This window comes from Leptopilina boulardi, unplaced genomic scaffold (genome assembly GCF_019393585.1).
Source record: "Leptopilina boulardi isolate dan_hultmark-lab unplaced genomic scaffold, ZJU_Lbou_2.1 LbouV2_255, whole genome shotgun sequence".
Taxonomy (NCBI): Eukaryota; Metazoa; Arthropoda; class Insecta; order Hymenoptera; family Figitidae; genus Leptopilina; species Leptopilina boulardi.
In genome coordinates, this window is record NW_026137813.1 from 1,241,215 (window position 1) to 1,262,292 (window position 21,078).

General features: G+C 24.7%; 2 protein-coding genes across 3 annotated transcripts in view; both read left to right on the top strand.

The window, feature by feature from the left end:
* The window catches only part of LOC127280849 (acyl-CoA Delta(11) desaturase-like), a 30,411-nt gene extending 21,309 nt beyond the window's left edge, over window positions 1-9,102 (top strand). For both annotated transcript variants that reach the window (XM_051304148.1, XM_051304150.1), the window contains exons 2-7: window positions 2,884-3,156; window positions 3,412-3,542; window positions 4,261-4,466; window positions 4,981-5,169; window positions 7,957-8,050; window positions 8,274-9,102. In XM_051304148.1, the coding sequence (XP_051160105.1) occupies window positions 2,886-3,156; window positions 3,412-3,542; window positions 4,261-4,466; window positions 4,981-5,169; window positions 7,957-8,050; window positions 8,274-8,459 (1,077 nt within the window). In that variant the 5' untranslated portion in view covers window positions 2,884-2,885 and the 3' untranslated portion in view covers window positions 8,460-9,102. The remainder of the gene's footprint in view (window positions 1-2,883; window positions 3,157-3,411; window positions 3,543-4,260; window positions 4,467-4,980; window positions 5,170-7,956; window positions 8,051-8,273) is intronic.
* Window positions 9,103-14,821: 5,719 nt separating this feature from the next.
* Window positions 14,822-20,664, top strand: LOC127280852 (uncharacterized). The gene is made up of 7 exons (XM_051304155.1): window positions 14,822-15,699; window positions 18,702-18,785; window positions 18,868-19,032; window positions 19,125-19,193; window positions 19,268-19,342; window positions 19,440-19,529; window positions 19,604-20,664. Exons 1-7 carry the CDS (start codon window positions 15,654-15,656, stop codon window positions 19,738-19,740), a joined length of 666 nt encoding a protein of 221 aa, XP_051160112.1. The 5' UTR covers window positions 14,822-15,653; the 3' UTR covers window positions 19,741-20,664.
* Window positions 20,665-21,078: the final 414 nt, after the last annotated feature.

The window sequence follows — 21,078 nt, forward strand, 5'->3', positions numbered from 1 at the left end:
TGTTGACAATATTTTTCATTTGACATTCATTATTGAGAACTAATATGAATGAATTTAATATTTATTTATTTTTTTTTTTTTTTAAAGGGACAAATAATTGCTACTGATTTTATTAAACGGAGGAAAATATAATATACCCAGAGAAATGTTTTATTTGAATCAAATATAATATATTTGAGTTAAATAAACTTATATTTTATTTTAATTAAATCAAATAAATATTTATTTTCAACAAATAAATAATTAATGACAACAAATAAATATTTATGTGATTATATAGATAAACAAAAGTTTTTTTGTTACAAAGTTAATTCAAATAAAAATTTTTTAATTAAATTAAAATTTATATTAAATTATAACTAAAATTAGGTTATTCACAGTGTGATGATAATTATTTTATATTATACTTTTAATAATAATAATAATAATAATTGCAATTTTAAATATAGCTTAAAATAAGTTTTCTAGAGCAATGAGGTAAATTTATTGATAAAATGTTAACAGTACTGAACAGTTAATAATTTTTTCTAATATAATTAATTACACTGAAAAAAAATTTATTTGATTCAAAATAATCGGTTACTTAACTATTATTAAATAAATATTTATTTGTATCAAATATTTATTATTTAAATCAATTAAATTGTATTTTTTTCAAATACAGAAATTATTGGTTAAAATATAGTTTGATTGATTTAAATAAAAATTATTTGGTTTAAATAAATATTTAGTTGATAATAGTCAAGAATCTGATTATTTGAATTAAATACATTTTTTTTTTCAGTGTATCGATGAAATATTATTGTGAATATAGATACTTGTTATCAGAGGGTTGTAATATATATAGTTTAAATGATAAATATATTATTTGAATTGTACTGTTTACCTAAAGGAAAATTTTATAATGATTTCTATACCGTAAGGTCCATTTCGAACCGCAAAACTAGGGTTTTTCTTAATCATTTTTTCTTCATTTTTTGAAATTCTTAAAATAAAATTTTTTTTATTGCAAATTGACTAAAAATAGCTATTTAAATATATTTTTTTATTTATACTTTTTAAAATATTTTTTTCAGATGAATTTAAAAAAATGCCATTGTATACAATTCTATTTTTTGAGATGAACCTAACTGTATTCATTATCACCTCCATGAAGTTGGCTTCGACGCTCAGCGCCGAAAATTGTTTTTCGTGGAATCAAAAATTTGAAATTACTTTTTTTTTAATTTTTCAATCCAAATAATACCTTGAAAAATACTTCTTAAGACATTGTGTGAACCCTAAACCTTTTTAAAAAATGTTTTGATATTTTTGGTCCCATAAAAATAATTTTCGACGCTGAGCGTCGACGCCAACTTCATGGAGGTTCATTATCAAAAATTATTCGCATCAACTTTCTTTTGACAATTTTTAATTATGTCATTTAGACAAATGTATTAACTTTTTTGATTTATTTTTCTTTTTTGAACTTAATTTATAATTATTTATTATTTTTTATCATTTATTATTAATTATTAATTATTAATTTTTAATTATTATTATTAATTATTATTATTAATTATTAATTATTAATTATTTATTATTATTTATTATTTGTAATTATTATTATTATTTATTATTATTTGCTACCTATTATTACTTATTATTACTTATTATTTATATATTATTTTATTTATCTTAACAAAATTTTAATTATTCAAAAATATATATAAAAAATATTTTATATACAATTTAAAAATGATACCGCAATTAAAATAGATTAAAATTTTCTATTTGAAATATAAAATAAAGATTAAAATGAATAGATATTTTTATCTTGAGAATTTCGATTATTATTAATTCGACAATATTGATAAAAACTTATTTCACGTTTTTCATAATAGATTTATAATTCGAATGAGACTATTAAAAAAAAATACACGTGTCGCATTCATATATATTTCATTGAGTTGGCGAAAAATTTTTATCGAAATAAGAAATATAATTTTTTTTTTTTTTTTTTTTTTGAATATCAGCAAAATTATTTTTATGCATTTTTTTTTTATAATATGTAACTTTTATCAAAGTTGTGATTTAATTTTTTTTTTTTTATTTATTTAAAATTTTATCCTCACACGTGATGTGTATACATATATACATAATTTTTTTTTCCCTCTCTTCTTTGATAATCCAATAAAAATTCACAGAGAAAAGATATATTACATCGGATGTTTTCTGTGACGTAGTTTTGTATAACAGTCTTAAATCAGTTAAACGACACGAATGAAATTCTCTTCAGTTAGATCCTCCAAGTCTCTTCATTTTGCTTTTGTATATATATATATATATATATATATATATATATTTTATGTAACAACTTCACACCTTATAATATTTTATGCGGGTGAATTTGAATACATATTATAAAACATAACTTTTATCTCTTTTCATATACAAATTTTAGTTAGTTATATATATTTTTTTTAATGTTAATTTTTATTATTTTAAATTTATATTTATTTAAATATTCATTTTGTTTTATTATTAATTAAATATTATTTTATTTATTTATCTATTATTACAAAATAAAAATATTTGTAATTTTTCCATCTAGTAATAATTATTGTGAAATAATTTTTTCAGGATTATATTATATTTTATTCATTATATTTATATTTTCATTATATTTTAGAAAAAGTTTTTAGAAAATTTTACTTTGGATTTTGTTTTATTTTTATGTTATTTTTTTTTTAGTTTTTCTTTAGGAGAAATAAATTTCGTTACCTATGTATTTTTTTTTAGAATGTAGATTAGAAAAAAAAAAATTTTTGTATATTTAAATAAGAGCAAATTTTTTCTTGTCTCTATTTACTAATGGGAGAAATTATGATTTTTTCTTTTTAGACATGCCCCCGACCACGACAAACTCGACTATCGGGGAGACGATAAAATCGGTATCAGATCCATCATCCAATGGTGATCTTAAAGAAAAAAGTGACGTCAAACCTGGACTTTATGATAACATAGAACTTCAAAAACCATCGAAATTGGGACCTTTTGAATTTGAAAATGAATTATTATGGAATTACATTATTTTCTTTGTTGTTTGGCACAGTATAGCAATTTATGCAGCCCTCACATTCCCTTATTTCACTCACAAATTAACAGCACTATGGAGTAAGTATTTTTTTTTTTTTTTGATAAATAATTAATAAGTTTTATATATTTTTAATAAATTTTTACATATAAAATTTTTTTTTATTTTAATATTTATTTTACTATTTCTCATGTATTTTGTTCTTTTTTTTATTATAACGTTTGAATAAGAAGAAAGAAAATAAATTTTTTTCAATTTCCATATTATCAAAAAAAAATAAAAAAATCAATTTTATGATTGGAACGCATAATTAATTTTTTTTTTTTTTCTTCAAGTGTTGGGAGTCTATACTTATACAAAAATTGGAGAAACGGCTGGTGCTCATCGTTTATATGCACATAGATGTTACAAAGCAAAAACACCTTTGAGAGCGTTGTTGCTCCTCTTTTATTATTCCAATGGCACGGTAAGTTAAATTCATTTTTTATTTATCTTCAAATTTGTGAAAGTGTTCATTTAATTCATTTTTATTCTCTTTTTTTTATTTCTTTTTTTTATTGTTTCCACTTAAAATAATTATGCAATAAATTTTAATGCATGAACAATTTTTTGCAAAAAAAAAAAAAAAATTTGCAAACACTTATTTTAATTAAAAATTTTAGAAAATATTGCAATTATAAAAATTCTTTAAAATTTAATTATGGTTTGAAATTTTTTTGTTCATTAAAACTAAAAAAAACTATACAAAAATTTTTAATTCAAATAATTTGCTTAAATCAGATTTCAAAAAAAAGATTTCAAAATGGAACATTAAGAATTTTTATAGAAATTTTTTCTACTAAATTAAAATCTTGAAAAAATTTGTCTTAGTTCTATTTTAAAAATATTCGAAATAAATTTTCTTGATGATATTTCTATCGAATAAAATAATAATATAAATATATAAATATTAATTTAATATCCAATAATAATAGTTAATTGAAATAAAATATTAATTAATTAATTAAATTTATTAAAAATAAAAAATTGACTTTTTCGACTTTTCTTGAAATTTAAATCGACTAAAACGTCTTATTTTACAATTTAAAGTCGATCCGAGGTCTGAAGAGAAATTTTCATGTAACAAAAATTAATTTTACAAAAATAAAAACTAAAAATTTTTTACTTTTTTTTTTTAATTGCAGTTTACAATTAGCAATTGGGTAAAACTTCATCGAATTCATCATAAATATGCTGAGACGGAAGCTGATCCAACAAATTCAAATCGTGGATTTTTCTTCGCACACATTGGTTGGTTGATGATGAAGAAACACCCGGAAATGATTAGACGTAAGCGTCAAGTCGATATTAGTGATATTAAAGCTGATCCCCTCGTACGATTTGGAGACAAGTAAGTTTCAATATCTTATCTTTTCTATATTTATTATATATATACAGTTTTATTTTCATTTATTTTTATTTTACTCCTTCATTTTATAAATTGATATGAATTTCTTTTCCATAAAAAATACATTTTTTCAATTTTTATAATTATTTTTGTTCTTAAAATAAATAAATTAATTTTAGTTTTTTTTAAAATTATATTTCTTAAATTATGAACATATTTAAAGAAACAAATTTTTAACAAATATAATTTTATCACTTTTATTTTACTTTAAATTTAAAAAAAATTTAAATTTGAATTAAATATCATTTTTAAAAATTTAAATTAATGAAAAGAATTTTATCTTTTTTTTTTATTAAAACTTAAATTTTATCAAAAATTGTAATAAAAAAAAAATAAAATTATATTAAAATAAAATTGAAATTAAATTTATTTAATTATTAATATTTTATCGAATTTAATTTAATTTGTAATAAATATTTAATTAATAACAAAATTTTTTTTATCTTTTTTTTTTTAGGTATTTCAGAGTTTGGAAATATTTGTTGTGCTTCATTCTTCCCACTGTTGTGCCAGTTTATTGTTGGAATGAAAGTTGGTACTATGCAATTTTGTCACAATGCTTTATTCGTTACGTTTTTCAACTAAATGTGACATTCAGTGCAAACAGCTTTGCCCACTTATGGGGTCATAAAAAACCCTACGACAAGTAAGTAACATGAATTTGCATTCCTTAATATTCAGCAAGTAATTTTACGTTAAGTCACATAATCAGCTAAAATAATGGTGCTCTTAAGGGTCTCAGGTTCCATTTAAAATTTAATAACAGCCAAAGTAATTGACCCTAAAGTTTATGCCGTTTAATCGTCCAATGCAGCACCACACACCTTTCGAGTCCTTATAACTATCAAATCGAACAGTTAATCCCCTTCCAATTAAGTGGAAAATATTTTTAAAAAAAATTTAATAGCTTTTGATATTGAAATGTAACAGTTTTTTTTGGTATTTAGTTCTTTTTTTCGGGACACATGAATATTCCTCACATTAGATCTATTGAATTTTTTGTGGTGTCTAAAAATTATTTATCGAATTTTTATACTAGCAAAATTTTATAAAGTAGATTTTATAATGAGCCGAATTTTTCATATCAAAAAACTTAATATTCAATTATTTTTTAAAAATCCTTTCTTTTGCATATGCAAATTAAAATTTTCTTATTCATAGGGAAAACAAAGTTTTTATTATTAAACATAATAAAAATATTCATATAATTCGTATTATAAAAAATTATTTAAATTTATTAATTCCTATTTAAGTAAATTCTGATTTAATAGAATTTATATTTAACTGAACACTTTTAGAACCATTTTTAGGTACCGAATTTTTATTTGACAAAATTTCTCTTTATTCAACTTTTTATTTTAAAAAAATTCTAATTTAGTTTAATTTTCATATTCAACAGAATTTTAAGTGATTTCAATTTTTAATTGTCAGGAATTCCAATTCTTCGAATCTTCATTTGTCCGAATTTTTATTTGCACGAATTGTTATTTAATACAATTTTTAAATCGATAAACCTTCATTTGTCCAAAATTGCAAATGACCGACTGAAAATTGGGACTCATGATTATGTTCTAAAAATCATTTGTTAGAATTTTAATTTTATGGAATTTCATTTGTTATAATTATTTTTGAGCCGAATTTTTATTTGTTCGAATTAGAATTTTGCAGAATTTTCATCAATTTTCAAATAATAATTCAAACAAATGAAAATTCATCTGAAAGCAAATTCTATGCAATGAAATTCTACCCAATAAAAATTCTGTGAAGTGGATTTTTGGTTATATAAAAATTCTGTAATATAGAAAATCGTTTTAATGAAAATTCTGCAAAATACTAATTCGAACAAATAAAAATTCGGCATCTAAAAATTGAGTAAAGTAAAAATTTGTTTTAAAAAAAAATTTATAACAGATGCTAATTGAAAAATGAAAATTTGTCTAAAAAATAATTAAATCGAATACAATTCTTTAAAATGAAAAATTATGATTTTTATGGGAATCATAAATTCTGTTAAATGAAAATTGTAATATTTGAAAATTCCATGTATTAGAAAATTTGCTTTACAAAAGTTTAGTTAAAATAGAAATTCTATTAAATTAGAATTTAGTGAAACAGAAATTTTAATGTGGGAAATATTTATGCGTCCCTTTTTTTCCAGTTCAATTTAGTAGTATAAACAGCAATTTATTTTTTTCAGTATTATTTGTAATAATTAAAAAATAAATATAGAAAAAAATTAAACAAAAACTTTTTTTTTTAATTTTTATTTATTTTTTTCATGAAAATCGTGGAAATTGTAAAATCGAAAATAAAACTATTAATATTCGTCCTTAGGAATTATTCCGAAAATTCAATCTGGATTTGCGCTGTATTGAGATTCAAATTGAATGAAAAATTTAAATTTACACGGAATGAATTGGATTGAAATCGTACACTGAAAATAGATTCCATGTTCATTAGTTTTCCAATGTTTCCATTTTCTTTCTGTCTTTTTTTTATCTGTGTATGTTATTAATTATTGAATTATTTCTTATAATGAGTCTTTTTATTTTGCATTTTTCCATTTATTAAGATGCATTATAACTTGGATAAAAATATAAAAGTAGAACACACACTTTTTATATTATTATTTATCTTTTTAATTCATATTTTTCACAATTTTAAGAATTACGATATTCTTAAAATAAGAAAGATCCATAAATTTCCATGAAAAGAAAAATCTTAAATTAATTTATGTGAATTATTTTTCTATTATAAGAAGAATTTTATTATTTTATTCAACTATATTTTTGAACGTAGAATAATGAATATTCAGTTTTAATAAAATTATCATAATCTTAATTTAAGTCTAAAATTTGATTATTCATTTGAAAACAGTATTTTTTCTATTAAAAGTAAAAACATAATTATGTTATAAGTTTTTTTTTTTTTAAATTTTGTCGAAAGCTGTCTTTAAAAAAATGTTGCATCTGAAAATAAGTCTTCATTTTTCTCCTTTAAAATAAAATATTAAATTTTTTGAAAATAATTGAATTTGTGAAGAATTTTATTAAAATTATTGAAAATAATTAATTCAGAGGAGAATTTTAATTTAAAAATTGTTAAATGATTGAAATAAAAAAAATCTGAAGAATGACGTATTTTGTAAAAAAGTATAAAAAAAGTCGAAAAAGTCGTATCTTATTTAAAATAAGTCGAAAAAAGTCTTATTTTCGAAAAAAAGTATAATCCGAGGCATCAGAATAAAATTTTTCTTTTAACAAATGAACTTTTCTTTATATCAGTCTTGAATGGTTAAAAATAAAAAAAAAAAATTTGTTAATTATGTTTCGCACGAGGGAATTTTTTACTTCACCAAAAAATTTCTCATCTTCATTTTACGTTTTAGAAAAGAAAATTCAATTGAATAAATCAAATTTAATTATGTCTGCAGGAACATTGCTCCAACGGAACACAAAGCAGTCTCCATTGTAACTATGGGCGAGGGGTGGCATAATTATCACCACACATTCCCTTGGGATTATAAGGTGAGAAAAAAAAGAAAGGCCCTTTCAAAAAGCTTTATATTTTTTTATTTCAAAAAGAAAAATATATCATTTTTATTTTTTTATACGTATTATTAATTTTTTTCTTAATTCTTTTTTTTTTTTTTTTTTTTCTTTGGAAGATAATAACAAAAAAATTCAATAATTAAAATTTTTTACTTATTATTCTTGAAAAATAAATTATTAACTAAAAAATAATTTTTAGGCGGCTGAACTTGGCGACTATGGAATGAATGTAACGACTGGTTTTATCGACCTTTGCGCTAAACTTGGATTGGCATACGATTTAAAGCAACCCTCTAAGGATTTAATCAAATCAGTTTGCAAGAACAAAGGAGATGGCACTCATCCTGTGTGGAAAGAGGTTCCCGAACCAATTGCATCTCACTAAAAAAAACAAAAAAAAAAAAAACTTTCCATAATGAAAAAAAAAAATCTCCATTTTTCCCTCCAGAACACACAAGTTCATTATTTTTTTTTTTTTCGCGGAAATTCAATTCTGCCGTTTGTTCGAGTTTCATTTACAGAAGTTTGCATCCTTAAGACAAGTTAGAATTTCTTTTGATTTTTTTTTATTTCCCTATCAATTTAGTTCTTTATCATTCAGATGCTAATATTTTTGTCAAGTGATTATAAAAAATTCGATTTTTGAAGTGGTAGAATAATAATTTTGTTTATTTTTTTTTCGTTTTTTTTTTGTTTACTATTTTTAATCAAATGCACGTGTATATTTTTTATTCTCAATGAGAATTTCATGAAATCTGTTTGGTCTGCCAAAGAATGATAAATATGAAAAAAGACTGGACATTTATGAAACATTTGAAAATGAAAAAGAAAGATAATAATAGAATTTCAATTAAAATAAATAATATTTAAAGATTTATTTTAATAATACGAGGCAGTTTTGTAAATCGCTAATTAAACAAATATCTATGACGAATGTATAGAAAATGTGATTATTCTTTTTTTTTAATGTAATAATAATAATAACAATAATAATGAAAGAACATCTACACACTTTCAAATTATAAGTATTTGTATGGTTTAATTGTTATTTTTTACCCTTTGCTTCTCCGTATTGCAATACTTGTAATATATAATTTTCAAACGGAGATTGTCCAAGAATTCCTCATTGTAATTTTTATCTCTAACACATAATATTTAAAATAAAAATGCAATGTTAATGGATTTTGAAATTTTTTTTTCTCATATGTATTCAACTCTTAATATTTTTAATAATTTTAATATTTAATATTATTTAACTCGTTGAAAAATGGTCTTAAATTTTTTACTTTTTATAATAGAGATGTACGAATCAGAAATTTCAGATATTGAATCGAATCTTTATTTTATAATTATAAATTCTTAACATAGGGTAAGTGTACTAATTACGGCGAGTGTACCAATTACGGCGCGTTCATAAAAAATAACTATTATTACTATTATATTTAATATAACTGTTGCCAAATGATTAAAAAAAATTATTTCAATCTTTTTTTGATACAAATACTTATAAAGATGCACATTTAACCCTTTAAGTCACACATTTTTCTTTTTACTAAATTGGCTTGAAAATTGTTACTTGGGGGTTTTCGGGGTCGCTGATTACGAATCTGACATTAGTTTTTAAAAATTTAAAATGGCGGATCCAATATGGCGGACTTGGAGTTAAAAATTAACTGAATTCGCTTGAAAATTGTTACTCCGGGGTTTTCGGGGTCGCTAAATACGAATCTGATGTCAGTTTTCAAAAATTCAAAATGGCGGATCCAATATGGCGGACATAAAAATTAAAAATTAACTGAATTCCCTTGAAAATCGATACTCGGGGGTTTTCGGGGTCGTTGATTACGAATCTGAAGTCAGTTTTTAAAAATTCAAAATGGCGGATCCAATATGGCGGACTTGGAGTTTAAAATTAACTGAATTCGCTTGAAAATTGTTACTCGGGGGTTTTCGGGGTCGCTGAATACGAATCTGATGTCAGTTTTCAAAAATTCAAAATGGCGGATCCAATATGGCGGACATGAAAACTAAAAATTGACTGAATTTTTTTGAAAATCTATACTCGGGGGTTTTTGGGGTCGCTGAATACGAATCTGATGTCAGTTTTCAAAAATTCAAAATGGCGGATCCAATATGGCGGACATGAAAACTAAAAATTGACTGAATTTTTTTGAAAATCGTTACTCGGGGGTTTTTGGGGTCGCTGAATACGAATCTGATGTCAGTTTTCAAAAATTCAAAATGGCGGATCCAATATGGCGTACTTGGAGTTTAAAATTAACTGAATTCGCTTGAAAATTGACACTCGGGGGTTTTCAGGGTTGCTGAATACGAATCTGATGTCAGTTTTTCAAAATTTAAAATGGCGGTTCTAATATGGCGGACTTGGAGTTGAAAATTGATTAGATTCGCTTGAAAATTGTTACTCGGGGGTTTTCGGGGACGCTGAATACGAATCTCATGTCAGTTGTCGAAAATAATAATTTCATTTTTTTTATCTATCCTGCTCTCAGCGTTACCCAGAACCAACGACGTGGACTTGGCAAGATTTTGGTTCCACCTTGTTTTTTTTATTTATTTATTTTTTTTAATTTTTATAAATAAAACAAATTACGATCGTCGCAAAAAAAAGTCAGTGAAACAAATGACGATCGTCAACAATCTTTATGATAGTAAAAAAAGGTATACATTGGATTCAGTTACAAAAACATAAATGCTAACAATTTTGTAAATAACAATACTGCTGAGTGTAAAAAACGTTTATTTTTACAGGTTACTAATCCAAGGGTTGTCAGGTACATGATTTAAAGATAAGCATCTATTATTCCTATTTAAACATTTAAAATTCTAAAATTCTATTTTTATTTTTTTATTCAGCGACCCTGAAAACCCCCAAGTAACGATTTTCAAGCGAATTCAGTCAATTTTCAACTTCATGTCCACCATATTGAATCCGCCATTTTGTATTTTTTAAAACTGACATCAGATTCGTATTCAGCGACCCTGAAAAACCCCTGGTACCGATTTTCAAGCGAATTCAGTAAATTTTTAACTTCATGTCCGCCATATTGGATCCGCCATTTTGATTTTTTAAAAACTGACATCAGATTCGTAATCAGCGACCCCGAAAACCCCCGAGTAACGAGTTTTAAGCGAATGCGTTGACTTTTTATTTTTTCGTCCGCCATATTGGATCTGCCATTTTGAAATTTAAAAAACTGACATCGGATTCGTATTTAGCGACCCTGAAAACCCCCGAGTAACGATTTTCAAGCGAATTCAGTTAATTTTAAACTCCAAGTCCGCCATATTGGATCCGCCATTTTGAATTTTTAAAAACTGACATCAGATTCGTAATCAGCGACCCCGAAAACCCCCGAGTATCAATTTTCAAGAGAATTCAGTTAATTTTTAACTTTTATGTCCGCCATATTGGATCGGCCATTTTGAATTTTTAAAAACTAAAGTCAGATTCGTAATCAGCGACCCCGAAAACCCCCGAGTAACGATTTTCAAGCGAATTCATATGAAATATAATTGTAATATGTGTAATATGTATAATTGTATAATGTGACGCAAAGGGTTAAACAATTATTAATTTAATTATTTGAGATCAAATTTTTTTCCGCGCCGCAATTGAAACATTTTTAAGATTTCCATTGGCTTCAATTTCGGCGGGCAAAGTATCTTCAAAATACACGTAATTTTGGTCACCGAAATTGATACACCGAAACTGATACAAACTCGCCGCAATAGAAAATTACGGTATTAGTTTTAATTTCTCATATTTGTTTAAATAATCGATTTTTATAGGGTTAAAATTTTTTTTAATTTTTAATATTAAAATTGGTGAAGAAAACACGTTTTTCCAACAGACAAGAAAACCTGGCAACGCTCGTAACGAATCTGTTTTACCAACTAATGGTAAAACAGGGAAATGACAATATAAATAATTACAGACTTACAGAAATCTTCCTTACCGTCTGATTGTAAAATAAACATAAAAAATTATTTTCTTACACCAATCATCCTTACCAACTGATAATAAAAATATAGAAACTTACCGACTTACAGAAAACTTCCTTACCGACTGATGGTAAAACATCAAAAAGAAAATACAAAAAATTACCGACTTACTTTACTTTCTTTACCAGCGGATGGGAAAATGAAAGTATAAAAATTACCGACTTACAGAAAACTTTCTAACCGACTGATGGTACAAACCTTAAAATGAAAATATTCATATTCTTATCATCAGTCGGTAAAGAAGATTTCTGTAAGTCGGTAGTTTTTTGAATTTTAATTTTCATGGTTTACCATCAGTCGGTAGGGAAGTTTCCTGTGTGACGATAATTATTTATATCTCTATTTTCCGGGTTTTATAATTAGTCGGCAAATAAGATTCTTGTAAGTCGGTAATTTTTTATATTTTCATTTTATTTTTTTTGTCAGTAGTTAATACAAGTGTTACGAACGAGAAAAATTAATTATTTAATTTTTATAATTTTAAACAATTACTTAAAATTTTCTATTCGCCGGAGGAACCAAGTTGCCATTAAAAGTCAAAATGAACATTTAACTTAATAATGTTTATTTTTATGTGGGTTCGATTAATTATATCGCCGATAGAAGACGAAACTGCCAATTTAATCTTTAGATCGTAAATAATGTTTCTTAGCTTTGAGATGAAAATCCACACTATTTTTGACAGCACAAATAAAAAGGTCTATTTGATTGAATAGAACAATTGGAATTTTAGTTTACAAAAATTTATTAAAAATCAAAGTAAAAATTGCAAAAATTACACATTATATGCTTTCTTTTGTAAAGAATAATGTTTTTGGAACGATACAGTTTTTTATTACTTACGGCTAGATTTCTCTTACACACTACCGTCGAGAGAGCTTGTTGAGAAGGGAGAATTCTCGCGATCTCGTCACACAATCAACGGGCAAAACGAAAGAAAGGTGTTATGCGTATTTCCGCGTCTCGAAACGCGGTACCGGTACCCTATCAGACACAAGCGGCGCAGGTACAATCCGTACGGACTGGCCGGTTTTAAGAACAAAAAATTATTTAATAAATTATAAATAATTTATTAAATAATTTCTCACTGTACTGATCAACCGATTGGGACTCAGCCGGTTCAAGGTTCGATTTAATTTTACGTCCGCCCAAAGAAAATAGAATTTAAATTGGAGCCAGCTCGCAGACGGGCCTTATTCTTAAAATTAAAAATTGGCTCAACGACAATCTATCGTGATTCAGCAATTTTAATTTTAGAAATTTAAGCACTGCTGTTAATTTACCTGGCTCAACGAAAATCTATCGTGATTCAGCAGGTATATTATTGAGCTTTCTCCACAGTTTAAACTCTAAGTTCACTTTTTAAAGAAATAATGCAAAAATCAGTAACACGTACTAAGTGATTGACTGAAGACGAATAGGCAATGAGGCCCTATGAGCTTCTGCTTATAAAGAGCATCGCGAGATGCACTTAGTGGGATTAGTGAATCAGGGGTAGAAGGATTCTGGGGGTTTCAGGGGTATCGATAAGAAAACTTAGATCATCGTCCATCGATATTCTCAGAACCCATGATTCTTGTTATTCTTTTCTTTGTTGACACTATTGGAACTGCACATCTCCATATGTGTAAGTGTATATATGTGTTTTTAATAAAGTATAACTCGCAACCTTTGTTGAATTCCAGAGCGGTCATAGTTCTGCACAGATTATCGTTTTCATATTAAAAATGAAACTATTTTCCTTTTTTATATATGCATATACATTTTACGCATACACACGTACATTTACCTTAGTACACATACATATATGCACGACATACATGTCTCAAAAATTTTCTTCTCTTTTTTTTTTTTATATGCATTTTGTTTTTTTTACAAAATTGACCCTCTTAAAATAAAATCTTAATTGTTGCGAGTTTATATGTGCTTGGAAAATGTGACATGTTCCAATTTAAGCTATCAACAATTATTCTATCTTTATTTCCCTTTTTTTTTTAATTTGAAGGTATTATAAGGAAAAGAATAGGGGAAGGAAGGCAGTGTTTGCATCGCGCGATACTCCTCAAGCGCCTCACACATATGCGTTACGCAGGCTATGGGGAGTCCGTGTCTGTGTGTACCGCATCCACGCTACGAGACTCATTGCACCTGAACGCGTGAGAAAGAGAGAGAAAGATAGATAGAATTGACATATGCGATTCTTCTCCCTTCTTATAAAATAATACATTTTCGTAAATATAATAATTGCAATATAATAATCACATTATTGTTGGTTACTATAATATGCGTAGAAATGTGCAACCAAACAATGTATACACATATCTATGCATATCACTTTGGCATACTATGAACACACGTACACACGATAAAAATAATGCACACGCATACGTGCATATACAATGCATATTCTTTGAAATAATATTTGATAATGATGATTCTAATAAGTAGAAAAATAGTATTGGTAATATATCCAATTGTTTATAATAATAATTATGATTAATTATTAATATTAATTTTAGTAAATGTAATTAACAATGATAATAATACGATTTATCATTATTAATAAAAAAAATCATGAATTAACAATAATTTGCATATTGTTAATTAATTAATTACTGCAAATTACTAATAAAAATGAGTAAAGTATAATTGTTTTATTTATAATAATATTTTAGTATCTTTATATAAGGTAAGTACACTATATTATATTTTTCATGCATATATTTATAATATTCAAGCTTGAATATTGGTATTAGATAATTAATATAGTTTATAATATAGCATAATATAATATAGTATAAATCATAATATAGAATAATATAACATAAGATAGAATAAAATAATATATTATAATATAACAGTTTAACAAAGTTATATTATAATATCATAGTCATAGATACATTTTTAGAAGCAACGAGAATATAAGACTGTGTGTGTGGAGTATCACTCAACGCGCGCGATTATCGGGGATTCAAATTACATGCCTATATACATTGTGGCATCGACTTGGAGATTTTATTCTTAAATAATTTTCAATTATTCTTGAAATTATTTATTATCATTTTATTTATCTTTTATTTATAATTTCGTTACGATAGTTCGTAACAATCCACCGCGGATTTTTCCGTTTTCGTCCCCGAAAACTCATGGTCTCGACCACAGCATTCCTTATACTTTGTATATCGACATATAATCTAAATATTGTGTCTACTTGGTGACTCTTCTAAGCACTGCTACAGTATAGGACCCAGTATCAATGTCTTTGTGCTGATACAAATCAGTTCATTTCGTGAAGTGATCAAGTGCGCTTGTGAAATTTAAAATCTCTGGGATTATTTTATTTTGAACAATTTTAGTGGATATCGGAGGATTTTATTTTAAACAATTATTGTAAAAGTGCGAATAGTGCAAAAACTTTGGAAGACTATATTTTTTTTTTTATTATAACAATTAGTGTAAAAGTGCGGGTGGTGCAAAAACTTTAAAAAAAAACTATTTTTTTTTTTTAAAAAAAAACAATTAGTGTAAAAGTGCGGGTGGAGAGTAAAAAAAAATGGCTGGAAATGCGGAAAACAGCAGAGAATTTATGGAGAGGTTTAGTAAGTTTCAAGATTTTCTATTTTTTTATTTCTTTTTACTATTATTGAATTATTTATTGATTGTTTATAACAATCGATAAATATATCTCATTCTCGGTAAACAAATACACACATCCTTTTAAAAATAGATAATAATTATTATTATTATAAAAAATTTTTTTTTTTTTTTTTTTTTTTTTAACCTAATTTATTTATCTTAATAATTATTTAATAATTTTAATTTTGTTTATAATAAAAATTTTATTTATTTATTATTATTATTATTTTTTTTATAGATTTCAAATAAAATTAATAATTTTTGTTATTAATTTATAATAATAATTATTATTGATCATTAAATATTAATTAAACAATTTAAAAATATTTCAAAATGAAAATCGTTCATAATTTTGAATTTGCTTTCTAAATGCTATCAAATGTATATTCCATGCTCTTGGAGGGGTATGTATATAGTCGATGCGGCGCCGCATCTTACACTTGATGACAGCATATATAGATATACATGTATACACAGTTCCAGCGCGATGATCATAATATGAACCCAGACACATTATATTACAAAAAAATATTTTAAAATTAAAACTAAAATATATTATTATTACTATTATTATATTTGTTTAATTTTCTTTTTTTTTTTTTTTTTTTTTTTTTTTTTTATTAATTAAATTAATAACATACATTGTACATAATTTAAATATAATTAATATTTTTAATTATTAACAATCGATTATAATTAATATATATAATTTTTTTTTTTTTTTTTTAACTTTCTTTAAAATTTTAATTGTTTATAATTTATTAGCAATATAAAATTACTTAATCAAAATATTTTGTAAATGTAAAATTAAAATTGATTAGAATAAGTAATTATTTTCAACTTTATTATTGATGTTTTATATAAAAAATTCTTTGTTCGTAAAAATAAATTGACATTTAAAATTGCATTTTTTTTGTCTTGGTTCATATATTCAAAGTGCTATTAGGCATGGGTACCATCTATTTAGATGGGTGCGCGTACAGACAGCTCGGCGCCACAGCTCATGCCTTGTACACAGTATATATATATATATATATATATATATATATAGAGAGTATACATGCTTACGGTTTGAACATAGTGACCACAATATAGGATTTAAATGCACAGTGCATATACTGAGTTTTATGAATGAATTTCTCCTATATTTTTATTTAATAAACAACATGTATTAGTTAACTAATTAATTATTAATTAATTATTTATTTAATAGAAATTTCGTAAAAAAAAATTTAAGTTTACTAAGTTTTGTTTATTTAATAAATTTATTTAATGTTATAAATTTTTAGCAACAATTTTTTTTTATACATATAAAAAATTGTTTATTTAACAATTTTCAAAAATTTAATAATAAAATTTGGTACATATAATAAAATTTTGATAATTATTTAAATTTTAATAATACTTATATTATTATTATAAAATTTTATTTCTGTAACAATTTCTTTAATAATTATTATATTATTATTTATTTATTTATTTATATTTATTTATTTATCTTTTTTGTTTTTAATTAGTTAATTTTATAAAAATTTACCAAGAATTATAAATTATTTAATAAATATTTATTTTAATAAGAATTATGGGAATTTTTGTTAACTTAAAAAAAAAATTGTTTATTTAACAAATTTTTAATATTTAATACAAATCTCCAATAATAATTTAAAATTTAGCAAGAATAATTAAAGCATTTAATAAATATTCGGCTCAATAATAATTTTATAAATATTTAGAAAAATTATTTATTTAACAAATTTTTAATAATTATTACATTGTTTTTATTGTAATTTTTTTTTTTTTTTTTTTTTTTTTTTTTTTTTTTTAAATTGAAAATTTTTTTTTTTTTTGAAATCAATGACATTTTTTAATTAGGCTTATAGTTTACGAGATATTTAGGATTTTATCTGGCAGTACCTTTTTATATAAATTTTCGAATGTTTTGAATTTGGAGAAAAAAAATTTTCAATCTCGATTTACATGTTTTAGATCTCAAAATTTCGTGTCTCATTGTGGTAATCAAATTTCGGTATTGATACGAACTACAAGAAAATGAAGTTTAAAAATTTATTTTTATTTATTTATTCCATAATTTTGTTTATTTAACAATAAAAATTTACCAAAATTTATCTGATTTTAACGTATTTTTGTTTAGTTATCGAATTTTTACGAAATTCAATAATAATTTTTATTACTTTGAAGAAAAATTGTTAAAATTAAATTTAAAGTTGGTTCAATGTAGGATCTATGTCGGTCGGCCTATCTAATGACAAATGCTCAATCTGTCGCTTGACTATATCCCCTCTATGTAGGCTAAGTAATATAGGACCTCTATAGAAGATATATATATATGCGCTATGTAGGCCATAGTATGTAGAATCTATATAGGACTTAAATGTATTATTTACGTAGGTCAAATGTTCTACAATCTATATGGAGTTTTTATTTGATTTCTATATAGGCTTAACAGTATAGAATCTATATAGAAATTTTGAGGAAATCCGATATAGATGAATATAATATAATCTATGTAAGACTTGAAATCATTTCGAATTAGGAAGAATAATAATTGCATTATTATTGCAAAATTTTAATTATTTTATGCCCCCTTTTTTTTTTATTTATTTAACAATTTTTATAATTAACAGGTAATTTTTCTATAATTTACCAAAAATTATTAATTATTCTAAAATTGCGCTTTATTAATAAATTTAATAAATTTTGTTATAATTTTTATTATTTAACAGAAATTGTTTATTGAACAATAAAAATAGAATTTTATTAATTTTTATTAAATTTGAGATAATTTTTATAAATTACAATTATTTAATAAAACTTTTATTAAACTTTAGTAATAATTTTTATTTAAATTTTCATATAATTGCACTATTATCATCAATCAAATTTTTTTTTTTTTTTTTTTTAATATATGAATCGAAAAAACTTTATAACCTAGAGATTTTGTTAGTTTTTACAGCAAGAGCTGAAGGAGGGGTGGTTTCCGCTGTGTGTTCCCACACCGGTATTAGATACCGCTTTACGATTGAAGAGGGTAAGTACTGTGAATAAGAAAATAAGGTAAGAAAAAATATACATATATACACATACACATATACATTTGTACTTAATTACAGACGGATGGCATTGGTATAAGGCCAATGAATATGAAGGTGCAAGCGATGCTGATGATGAGCGCGGTGAGGAGGAAAGGATAACGGTCGGGTGCAATATTGCAGCCCGCGATCGCAGCCCCGGCTCATCACGCCCGCCCAGTCAGGAGCACATCTTGCCCCCCACATGTAAGTATTATATATATATATATATATATTAGAGAAATATTTTTAAATTCAATTGTATTTATTGATTTTTGTGGTTTATTCTGGATTTTTAGTGGAGGAACCGGTAGGTGAAGATTGGCCTGAAGAGAATGGCCTGGCAGGTGATGATCTGCCTATAACAGGTAGGATATTGTTAACGTAAAGCCCATACGTGTATAAATTTTAGACATGCATATTAATACTTTAGTTTTTATAGATCGAGCTGATGAAGATGTTACATCTCCGGATGTAAGTGACATTGAGTCACGAAATTGCGAAGAAGATTTAGAAGGTAACAAAACCTCTTTTTTTAGATGAAAAACATATACATAATTATGGGTTCCTATATATGCATATATATACATTTTTCTTTTTTTTTTTTTTTACAGATGAGGCAGAAGAAGAAGACGAATCGGAGAATGTTACGTCTCCAGATGTGAGTGACATAGAGTCACTAGGAGATGACATATTTGTCGAAGGTGAGTCATGAATATTATATATTAAATACACATTTGGGTTTATATTAACATTATTATTATTTTTTTTTTTACAGATGATGTTCAGGGAGCAAGGGCTTTGACTCCCCCCGATATGCCCGAGCTTGTTTGTTGGGCAGATAACGGTATGTTTTTTTATCATTACATGTATCCTTATATAAATTTTTGTATAACACTTGTACGTCTTTTCTGACATTCATACTTTTATTCATTCAATTTTTATATTACAGCTTATGGTTTTGCAGCCCAAGCTTTGGGTCGGAGTATAACTCCGCCCGATATGCCCGATCTCTTTTCGTGGGTGGATAATGGTAAGATATTTTTATCTTTATAAACTTTTTATATCACATTTGTGCGCCTTTTTCTAACATTCATACTTACATTTATTCAAATTTTTATTTTACAGGTGATGGTCATGCAGCTCGAGGCTTGGGCGGGAGTAGGACTCCTCCCGACCTTGTGTTAGAGGATAATGATGGTAAGAAATTTTTTTTTTTTATTTATTAGTATTTTTAACTATTTTTATTTATTAATCGCTTGTCATATATCGTTTATTAATTGGTTAGGTTGGGTACCATTCCTGCGCCGTCAAGAGCCCCTTCCTGAGCTCCTTCCTGAGCTCCGTAGTTTTGAGCAAGTGATTGGGGTCTTGTTGAAAGTAAAACTAAGGGGGGAGGATAATGAAAATGCAGACTACCGCATAATTTATCAGGAGGAATCTGACGCACCCCCTCCATGTTAGTAAATATATATATATACATACATACACACATATACATACACATACACATATACGTGCACATGTTCAAATGTTTAATATGTAATTCCCGTCTTCTTTCTTTTTCGTTTTAGATTGGTGTTTTGGGCCTACTAACCCCTCTGAAGAATTACTATGCGTAATTCTTCAAATGCGAATAATTGATTCGACGGGGGCCCGAGTCGAGTATCGCGTTATTTATGGCAGCGACGATTAATGTATATACACATTTTTGTACATATCATATTTTTATTTTATTTTATTTTATTAGCTTTATTTAATAGTTATAAGTTTATTATTGTTACCCCCTATTTTTTTTTATTTTTTTATCATTTTACTGTTATTATTTTTTTTTTTTATTTTATTTTTTTTTTTTTTTTAAATTGATAATTAATAAGTTTATTATTTGTTTATAGTTTACTATATATATATATATACATATATATATTATTATATTTATATATTTTTTTTTTTTTTTAAACACATATAGATAAGAATAGTTTGTATTTTTATATTTGTAAACTTTATATATATATATATACATATACCATCAACACACAAATATTCATTCGCACATATTCATTCATATATATTCATTCACATACATTTATTCATTCATATATATTCATTCACATACATTTATTCACTCATATTCTCATATAAAGAGAGGAAATATATATATATATATTTTAATAGCAAAAATGACGTTTGCTTTAAAGAACATTTTAATTACTTTTTATCTCCTTTTCCAGTAAAATTTCCCTGCTTTTGTTT